At 38.4% G+C, this 9,780-nt stretch overlaps 3 protein-coding genes and 1 long non-coding RNA gene across 4 annotated transcripts in view; 2 read left to right on the top strand and 2 right to left on the bottom strand.

The window, feature by feature from the left end:
• The window catches only part of LOC104703233 (transcription termination factor MTERF2, chloroplastic-like), a 4,653-nt gene extending 3,555 nt beyond the window's left edge, over positions 1-1,098 (top strand). The window contains exons 7-8 of the mRNA XM_010419205.2: positions 272-489; positions 572-1,098. Coding sequence (XP_010417507.1) covers positions 272-489; positions 572-905 — 552 coding nt within the window. The 3' untranslated portion in view covers positions 906-1,098. The remainder of the gene's footprint in view (positions 1-271; positions 490-571) is intronic.
• On the bottom strand, positions 1,460-2,974 carry LOC104703232. Its single transcript, XR_754143.2, has 4 exons — positions 2,608-2,974; positions 2,453-2,532; positions 2,000-2,081; positions 1,460-1,898 (listed from the first exon to the last, which is right to left on the bottom strand). It is a non-coding gene; the product is annotated as an uncharacterized LOC104703232 (long non-coding RNA).
• LOC104703230 lies at positions 3,039-4,339 on the top strand. Its single transcript, XM_010419203.2, has 3 exons — positions 3,039-3,415; positions 3,541-3,641; positions 3,772-4,339. Exons 1-3 carry the CDS (start codon positions 3,318-3,320, stop codon positions 4,227-4,229), a joined length of 657 nt encoding a protein of 218 aa, XP_010417505.1. The 5' UTR covers positions 3,039-3,317; the 3' UTR covers positions 4,230-4,339.
• LOC104703231 (pyrophosphate-energized membrane proton pump 2) lies at positions 4,227-9,631 on the bottom strand. Its single transcript, XM_010419204.2, has 15 exons — positions 9,424-9,631; positions 8,681-9,011; positions 8,348-8,551; positions 8,086-8,237; positions 7,846-7,993; positions 7,636-7,768; positions 7,140-7,312; positions 6,846-6,966; positions 6,145-6,332; positions 5,622-6,059; positions 5,373-5,537; positions 5,141-5,296; positions 4,938-5,049; positions 4,620-4,839; positions 4,227-4,532 (listed from the first exon to the last, which is right to left on the bottom strand). The coding sequence occupies exons 2-15, from the start codon at positions 8,777-8,779 to the stop codon at positions 4,433-4,435; spliced, it is 2,409 nt and encodes an 802-aa protein (XP_010417506.1). The 5' UTR covers positions 8,780-9,011; positions 9,424-9,631; the 3' UTR covers positions 4,227-4,432.

Below are 9,780 nucleotides of genomic sequence, written 5' to 3'. Positions count from 1 at the left end.
CACGGAATTAGGAGATGGCCTTTGCTTCTCGGTTGCTCAGCGAGCAATATGGAGATGATGGTGAAGGAATTTGATAAATTAGGTGTTAGAGATAAAAGAATGGGGAAGGTTATACCCAAGATGCCTCAGCTTTTGTTATGTAAACCCCAAGACTTTCTTAAGGTAAAGAAACCACTTTCCAAGATGTGTATTCTCTCATTCTATTGTGCAAGACTATTTCTTAAGGTAAAGAGCCCACTTTCCAAGATGTGTATTCACTCATTTGTAACAGGTTGTTTGCTTTTTGGAAGATTTGGGATTTCAAAAGGAAATCGTGGGTCAAATACTCTGTCGATGTCCTGAAATATTTGGCTGCAGCATTGACAATACCCTTCAGAACAAACTCAGATTTCTCACTCGTTTTGGTGTTTCATCTACGCATTTTCCCCGAATCATAAAGAAATACCCGGAATTTCTCACATACGACGCAGACAAAACACTACTTCCACGGTATCTATCATAGCACATCATACTCAGTGAATCATTTTCTAGCTTATATGTCCCCTAATATAGTTATCATATGCCCTTACAGGCTAAAGTACCTAATGGAGACTGGGATATCAGAGAGAGAGCTTGCCTTCATGATTCGCAAGTTCTCACCGCTATTAGGATACAGCATGGACAAAGTGTTGAGACCGAAGTTAGAGTTTCTGTTGAACAGTATGGAGAAGCCGGTCAGAGAGGTAATAGAATACCCAAGGTACTTTAGTTACTCGCTGGAGAAAAGGATAAAACCGCGGTTTTGGGTACTCAAAGGGAGGAACATAGAATGTACATTACAGGAAATGTTAGGTAAAAATGATGAAGAGTTTGCTGCTGATTTCTTGGGTTTAGGAGAGCTTCGAACTCACCACGAAACGTCTTAGTTATTTTGTAGGCCAAAGTTTCTTTCAGAAGATCACTATGTTATGAAATTGGTGATATCTCTGAGAAGCATCTGCAGTTTTGTCTGTGTGCATTGTTCATAAATTCATATAGCTGCTAGTGTATGTACTTACTGTTCTTGTATACAAGAAAAAAGAAAAATGAATTAAAAAATTCAGTTTATGTGTGTCTGTACCGGTTAATTTTCAGTTTTGTGAACCCGGATCGGTTTTGGTTTGATGTATGTGGACTGGACCCTTTTAGGATAACTGTATGGGCCTAAATCTGGAAATAGCCCATTGGACAATATGTATAACATTGCACAGCTTTTTCAAAAAACAAAAAAAAAACTCGACAAAAATAATTTCCCCAATTTTTTGTATCTCGAAGCGGTTTCTCGCTTACTCTAAGAGCATCATTAATGGGAGAACTTTTTTTGTGTTCTTAGATTAAATATATAGTGAAAATAATGTTAGATCAGTTGTTAAGATCATAGGTAAAAAAAATGGGAGAACTAATTATGGTGTTCTTAGAATAAAGATATAGTGAAATAATATAAGATGTAAACTTCCCTTCTATTAAATCATTCTTCTGTTTAACATAAGAAACTGAAAAAAAAATCAAACATTGTCTATTTACTTCTCTGCAAGACGACTACAATCTTCATAGGATCAAGCTAGACATTTTGAGTGGAAAGTCCTGATACTATATCTCAAAGAAACGAAGCTCAACCATGAATTCTTTCTGTTGTGGGAGAACCAAGCAACAGCCTTGGCAGAAGCAAGCACTTGAATAGCATATTCCATAGCAAATACTGTCTTATCTACAGTCACGGGGTTAGCTCCATTCTTCAGATCAATCTGAATTCCAGACTCCACTCTGAAACTAAACGGTCCAACAATCTGCAACCATCAACTAGAGGCAGCCTGAAAACACCAGTGAATCCAAAACCTGAAAGTATTCAAAACAGAAACTGCAGTTTCCAAAACCAAAACCTGCAAGAAGAAAAAAACAGAACCTGCAGTTTTAAAAACCAAAACCAGAAAGTATTAACTGCAGTTTTCAAAACCAAAACCTGTTGGAACAAAAACAGAACCTGTAGTTTTAAAAATCAAATCCCTGCAGTTTTAAAACCAAAACCTTCGGGCTTTCTTGTAATGTCCATTGAAAGTTTCGTTCTACAAGAAAGAAGGAACGCATCATTTAAGATTACAGTCATGAAAGCAAAGAAGGGAAGAAACATCAAACGAAAGATTACAGTAATAATGCACCATGAATCTGTTAACAATAGAGGACCATGACATCATTATCGACTAATGATTTTCATTACATCTCTAAAGTGAAAGGCTAGCGAATGAAAGAGCTCTGTAGTACCAAGTTGCTAACATACTACCTGTTTTCTATATGGAAAACTAGGAACTTCATGTGATTCAGGAAATGAAACTAATCCATTTGCTCAAAGATAATATAAGCCAACCAAACTTCTCCTCCCTCATCTTAAAACTCTCACATCAATCCTTAAAACAAATAAGAAGATTCAAAAGCTGACCTTGAGTCCAGGAACATAATCACCACGCTTGTAGTAAGATGGACTCTTCATGGCTCTCCATTCAGCAGTTCCCATTACATCTACACAAATCAATCCAATTCAATCGCACCATTACAAAACCTCCAAAAAAAAAAAAGAAAGCAATTCAATCGCACCTGATGCTTCTCCTTCTTAGCATCTATCATCGATACAGAACTAAGACGGGTTTCTCAATTTCTTTCTCGAACGTGAACGACGAAGACGAAGAAGATTCTGATGGTTGAGTATCGGAATCGGGTTGACGAGCGGCGGATGTCGTACACAAGGATCGAGCACGAACGACCAGATTAGAAGAGTTTCTAACCGATTTAAAAGCTCTTCCGATTAACATCACCGCCATTTAATTTCTTCCCTCTCCGGTGACAGAAATGGACTTCTCTCTCACCTTGTAGCTTTTAGTCGGCGAAGATGGTGACCACGAAGCTTTCGCCGTTTTGGAGAGAAAAAAGAAAACGATTTCGAAGAGAAAGAGAAGTAAAAAATTTTCTTTCTTTGCAAAAAATCTCAACCAATCAGCTTAACCCACGTCCTATAAGAACTGAGGTTAAATCAGTTCTTATTGAAGAACAAAAAAAATGTTCTAAATCCACTGTTACAATATTTTCATTTTAAAAATGCCTTGGAACAGCCTCATAGTTGTGCAGATAAAGATGGCCTAATAGTGTATGCTAAGATGTAAAGTTTGTAAACTCAATCATTCATAATATTTTGAAAATTCTCAGAAAAAATTGATTCATCTCTTTACGTATGATAAACATGATTGCTGAGAAAAGGAATTGAGGGAGTCACTAATTTACTGATTACAATCCTCACCGATTAAGCAAAAATGGGAAACGCTCTAGGCAAAGCATCAACGGACATCGGAGGTTTTATCGGCAACATTTTCACAGCACCGCTCAAAGCCACACTTGGAAGATCCTGTTTGTAAGATTTTCTTCTGATCCATTGTCTGAATTTAGAGGAACCAACAACTGTCCTAAATCGTTGATTTGGTTCTTTTTTTTTATCACCATTTTTTTGATGATTTCTCTTTCTTCTATTGATTATAGAGATGTATGTTCGGGACCATGGGATCTTGCATGTTTCATAGAACATTTCTGTCTTACTGATATCGCCAAACTGGTGCTTATGTCAGCCCTCTGTTTCATAAGTAACCTTCTCTCCTTCTCTTTTCATAAGTAGCCTTCTCTCGTTCTCTTTTCATAAGTAACCTTCTCTCCTTCTCATTATTAGATTCTATAAACTACTCTCCTTACTTTTCTTTATAATTTTTTCTTCAGTTTTGATGTTCATCACCCTCTTGTTCAAACTTGGAATCTGCCAGTGTGTTGTTAAAAGCATCTGCAAAATGTCATGCGCCGCTTGTGCAGCGTACTGGTTCGCCATTGGAGAGATGATTAGTTGCTTGTGGCACAGTTTGACTAACGTAAAGCGGGTCCGTCGTAATAGAAAACGACTCGGTGATATAGAAGCTGCCACCTACGATTACTCTAGTGATGACGAATCGAGTTCATCAGTCAGTCCCAGTCGAAGAAAGAACATTAGACCAAAGCCGAGAAGAAGAAACAGACTAGGAGGAAGCAAACACAACCATCGCCATCTTGGCAGCAATGGCAACAACCACCGCCTCATAAGGCTACCGAGTAGACAGATGTCTGTACGAGTTGGAGGCAAATCAAGAAGAATAAGAAGTGCCAGAACGAGAAAATCTAGGAGAGATAAAATACTCAAAGTCTAAAGATGTGGTTGATTAAAATGTCTCTATAGTTCCTTAAAAGAGTCTCTAAACTCAAAAACAGAATTATCTCATTTATTCAGATGAAAATGAAACACAAAACCATTAATCCATGTGAATAATTTTATAACCAACCTCTCTCCCTCTCTATTTGTATATGTGCAAGAGAGTAAACAAGCCGGGGATGGATAAGTAATGGTTCACTTTCAGAGGAAAACCGGAGCCATGACGAGAGTTATAGTCGCGAGCATTTTTATGAGGACGTGAATGGATGGACCGGCTGTGTCCTTGAATGGATCTCCCACGCTGCAATTGTCCAGATGAATTATAATGAGAAATCGCATCTAGGAATACAACTTTGAATTGTGTTTTGAAATAGAACGAAATACTTACGTATCACCAGTCACAGCTGCTTTGTGGGCTTCGCTTCCTTTACCCCCAAGTGCCCCCGTCTCTATGTATTTCTTTGCATTGTCCCAAGCACCTCCCGCGGTGTTTAGGAAAAGTGCCATTAAGATACCACAAACTGTTGCAAACATGAGCATAGAAGCTACAACCTTTGCTCCCAGTAGAGGTTGTCCTGTGTAGTAACCCAAGATCCGAAACACCAAACCTGAAAGAGAGAACAAGAGGTTTGTTTTCGTCACAATCTTGTGGTTTCAATACAGGAAGCAAAAAAAAAAAAGGGACAAAAGAACATTACTGACTTACCAACTACAATGGGTGATGCAATAGCTAAAACTCCTGGCTTGATCATTTCCCTTAAAGCTGCAGATGCGACAATGGCGACACATCGACTATAATCTGGCTTCTCCTTGTACGTCTGTTACAGGATATTGGTTTTGCTAGTCAACAGCAGTACAAGCCAAATAAATAAGAAATAGGGAAGCACTCGAAAGGAAAAATATGCTTACCATTATGCCAGGCCTCTCAATAAATTGTCTTCTTACTTCGTTGACAACCTCTTGAGCAGTTCGACCAACTGCCGCACATGCCCAAGCACTAAATAGAAAGATAAGCATGGAGCCCAATAATCCACCTACGAAGACTTCTGGGATAGCAATATCAACCTAATTTGAACCGAGGATGAGCATGAGAAACTGTTTCAATTTCGGGAATACAGCAAATTTGCATAATGACATTTACCTCTTTGAAAGACACATTAGCAAACGCTGAAACCTCGTCCATATACGCACTAAAGAGAAGGAATGACGCAAGTGCAGCAGATCCAATGGCAAACCCTTTCGTTGTTGCTTTTGTTGTGTTCCCAACAGCATCAAGAAGATCAGTGATCTCACGGACACTTTCTGGCTGCAGGAGACATTTATATTACTTCTACATTAGAATAAAGATGGAACATAAGAGTTTTTCAAGCCAATCATGTGAGATTTTTACCTGCTGGCTCATCTCGACAATCCCACCAGCGTTGTCAGCTATGGGGCCAAACATGTCCATAGTAAGAACATAAGCTGCAGTGCTTAGCATTCCCATGGTAGCAACGGCTGTTCCAAATAGACCTCCAGTGGGAATGCCATTTTCGTCCACTAACCCCGAGGTATTTCCCAGCCAATACGCAGAAATAATAGCTACACTTATAGTCAAAACGGGAAGAGCAGTCGATTCCAGGCCCAAGCTGACCCCAGCAATGATATTAGTCCCATGACCAGTCGAGCTAGCAAGAGCTAACGTCCGAACAGGCTCGTGCTTATAATCTGTATAATATTTGGATATCCAGACAAAGATATAGGCAGTGATGATGCCAACCAACCCACATAGGGCGAAATTGAACCATGCAGATGGAGCTTGTTCAGTGTAAAGCAGCCAGCGAGTCGACTGCGAAACATGAATAATGATGTCAGAAGAATAAAGCGTATAATTTGTTCGCAATTACACAAGGATTTGAGTTTGGCAACATTACCGCGCCAAAGGTCAAAACAGCTAATATAATAGTCAGAGAATATCCTTTCTGAAGTACAGCCATTGGATCCTCTACCGGAGATTTCACACTAGCATCACGTGTTCCCTTGATTGATAGAATACCAATTGATGATATAATCAAGTCAAAAGAATGAACAACTAGAGGAAACAGGATAAAGCCCGATGGATCTGCGTAACAGAAAACGATTTGAGGTTTAATAGGATGTTTATCACCACATACTTTTACTATTCTATGTATTTCCTATCTTCCTAACATCAAATTGCAAAAAATTATGCTAGTTTAACAACCACGGCTATAAATGGTCAGGAATGTTACAGAAAAATTTGACTGCAGTCAAATGTAACTTGCTAAAGGAGTCATGAAAAGTAGTCTTCCTTCAATCTTCATATAATGCATACGCAGATTAATACAACTTATATCGATATTTCAAATCCTAATGAGTAACAATGTACCCTCACATCCTCAAGGAGTGACCAAAACATGCCATAAAGTGTAGATTATTCTCTATACAGAATGTAATTTCTGAGCTTGAACTCTCCACACAACTCTTCCTAACTTTGCATTTCAGATTATATAATCCTAGCAGTGCATTTAATTTTCTCAACATAAGTCAGGAACTCAAACATAGGTTATATATTGCATGAGCCAGAAGTAACTTTAAAGAGAGATGGCTCACAAACCTTCAATTTTGCACTTCTTAGCCATTGTTCCACCTAGTATCATTGCACTGATGATTTCTGCAGCTATACTTTCAAATAAATCAGCACCTCTAGCAGCACAGTCCCCCACATTGTCTCCAACCTACAAGAAAATGAAAATAACTTTAAAAGCCTAAATGGCGAAAACATAAGTAAACCCTTATTCAACTTGCTGGGTATATACTCTAGATTGATACATGCCCCAAACAAGGATGTCATGTTTGGACATCACAGATAATCAAGAAAGTAAAAATAAAAAGGACAAAGATCAAATACCAAATCAGCAATAACAGCAGGATTACGAGGATCATCCTCGGGTATACCCTGCTCGACTTTCCCAACAAGATCTGCCCCAACATCAGCTCCCTTAGTGTATATTCCACCACCCAACTGAGCAAATAAGGCAACAAACGAAGCACCGAAACCATATCCCACAAGAAGAAGAGGCACTGTAAGAGAAACAGAAAATTCAATCAATAAGTCTAACAAGTAAATACCACCACTATCGTCCATGCAAATGCAAATTGTGGTCAATACATCAAGAGACATACATATAGATTATAGGGTTGACTGAAAATCTTAGAATTCTTTAGATACCTCACCTCAATAACGATAAACACAATTCATGACATATTTAAGAAAATACTGCTCATGTCTGAAAATCATCCTTTGAAAAGATAAAAATAACATTTTGACATTCAGGACAATGATTACAAAATATGCACACAAGATGAAAATGGATTCTTCATAGACAGCAGAACAGGGGACTTACGGTCAGTAACATTCATTGAGCCTGGTGTATCCACACCCAACCAAACATAAAATGTAGAATAGAGGATGGCAATACCAATCACAGCCATACCAACAACAACCAGGGCTGAAAACCCACCAGCACGAACAGCTATCTGCATTTATATCTTCCACTTAGTATTTGGAAACATGTACACGTCAGGTAATGAAAATAGCTTAACTACAGAAGAACCTGCAATGCTTCTCTCGCAGAACGTCTGGCGGCACTGGAGACACGCACATTAGCACGAACTGATACCCACATTCCAACATATCCAGCAACACCTGAGCACAGAGCCCCCAAAAGAAATGCAGCAACAGTAATATAGGCAGACATCGCCCTACAGAAAAAAAAGTAATATGGCCAAGCATCATTCACAACAATTCAAAAGATAAAATAAATCTTATGAATGTAGTAATCATGTATCCGCACCTTCCTAAACCAGCAGCCTCTTGCTGGGGAGTTAAGTTACGGAATAGATATATGCAAAGAATCACAAAAGCTAGCAAAATGGCCATCTTTGATATAGTGCTATACTGTGTTCTGAAAAAACCTTCAGCTCCATCACGAATAGCATCTGATATCTATAAGTAAGAGAATTACCTCACAAATTAGAATTAAAGAAGTTTGATGAGAACAACGGAGAAAAGATGTCAACATCATGACTAACACCACAGAATTTGAGTGAGCTTACCTCAACCATCTCTGGCGGGCCTTCATCTTTCGCAAGAACCCACTTGGTTAGATATATTGACAAAAGGAAGCTGATGATGCATACTGTGAAGACGAACACGATGATGGGAGAAGTACTTGCTCCCATGTAAAAGATCGCTCCAAAGCAGAAAAGCAGAATTATAGAAAGGACACGAACATTTAATTTCCTAATAATCCGGAATATCTGCCAACAAAAACAATTGAAGGAAACCAGTTATAACATCACACCAGTTTTGTTTTTTAATACACATCTTAATGATCTGACGCAACCAATAAGAAAAGAAGTCAAGAAAGAGAGGAATTAGAGTAATACCAGTGGACTATAGGTTTTACTACGCATGCTGGGAAAAGCCCTAGGCCTGTCATTGAAAGACATCAAACTGGCCTGCTCAATATCTTCATCCATCATCATGTTTTCAGACTATGGGTAGAGTGGTAATAAAATCAGTGCTATGGGGCAACAACTCCGCCCCAGAACTCAGACGCTGAATTTAGATACACTACAACTTTTTTCTCCAGATGCTAACAGCACATCATAAAACAAGCACAAGTTAGTCTGAAACCTCTAACTCTAGATATATCTATCTTGATTCCAGCTTCTTCAAACTTTCTCAGTAGAGTTGCCACCACCATAAACAAAATTTCTGAAAAAAAAAATGGAAAAGTATTAAGTAACCATATAGCAATTTCAAATTAAATAAAAACAGACTCATCCGAGTAAGGTTCTAGAGTAAGGTTTAGCTATATCTTTCACCATATACCAAGACTGTAAACGCTTATACAATCAATTCCCCAGAAAGAAAGAAAAAAAAAACGCATGAGACCCCTAAGATCTAATCGACTAAGATTTCAGTGTAAGATACTACATAAACAAAATTATAAAAATAAAAAAACGCAAGGGACTGTGCATTCCGACTCTGCATTACTTCAATCGCGTTTAGATCTGACTTCACTACAAAGAGAAATTCACTTGATCTAGACAGGAAAGTGGATAGGCGAATCAACGAAATAAAAAAACAAAGAAGAAGCATACGAAGAGGTTCTCCGGAAACAAACCCTAAATCGGTAGAAACAGAGAAATAAAAAAGAAATCGCGGCTCCGGTGAGTGATCAGAAGGAAACCGCCATTAGCGAAAGCTTGTCCTAGCCGAAGAAGCGCTCTCCTCTTCCACCTCCTCAGTGTCTTTTTTTCTCCGAAAAAAATCCCAAAGACTTTTCAGAGAACTTTTCCTAATTTTTTTTTTTGTTTTTTTTTTACCACTTCACACAGTGGTACAAGTCTAATTTTATGAGTAAGTGACACATCCTATCCAATGACACGCTGCCACTTAATAGCTCGAATTATTTATAATTTATCTAAGAGACCCATCAGTTTTGATATATTTTACATATTAGGTCATCCTAGTATAATGG

The sequence above is a fragment of the Camelina sativa genome, chromosome 7 (assembly GCF_000633955.1).
Source record: "Camelina sativa cultivar DH55 chromosome 7, Cs, whole genome shotgun sequence".
Classification (NCBI taxonomy): domain Eukaryota; kingdom Viridiplantae; phylum Streptophyta; class Magnoliopsida; order Brassicales; family Brassicaceae; genus Camelina; species Camelina sativa.
This window is presented reverse-complemented; position numbering and strand designations above follow the sequence as displayed.

Bases quoted from the DNA above. Each gene is read 5' to 3' on its own strand.
- LOC104703230 (XM_010419203.2), top strand. From the start codon at position 3,318: ATGGGAAACGCTCTAGGCAAAGCATCAACGGACATCGGAGGTTTTATC. The intron at 3,416-3,540 runs GTAAGATTTTCT...TATTGATTATAG, and splicing joins ACACTTGGAAGATCCTGTTT to AGATGTATGTTCGGGACCAT. The intron at 3,642-3,771 runs GTAACCTTCTCT...TTTTTTCTTCAG, and splicing joins GTCAGCCCTCTGTTTCATAA to TTTTGATGTTCATCACCCTC.
- LOC104703231 (XM_010419204.2), bottom strand. From the start codon at position 8,779: ATGATGATGGATGAAGATATTGAGCAGGCCAGTTTGATGTCTTTCAAT. The intron at 8,552-8,680 runs GTATTACTCTAA...TTTTGTTGGCAG, and splicing joins GTAAAACCTATAGTCCACTG to ATATTCCGGATTATTAGGAA. The intron at 4,840-4,937 runs GTAAGTCAGTAA...TCTCTCTTTCAG, and splicing joins TGCATCACCCATTGTAGTTG to GTTTGGTGTTTCGGATCTTG.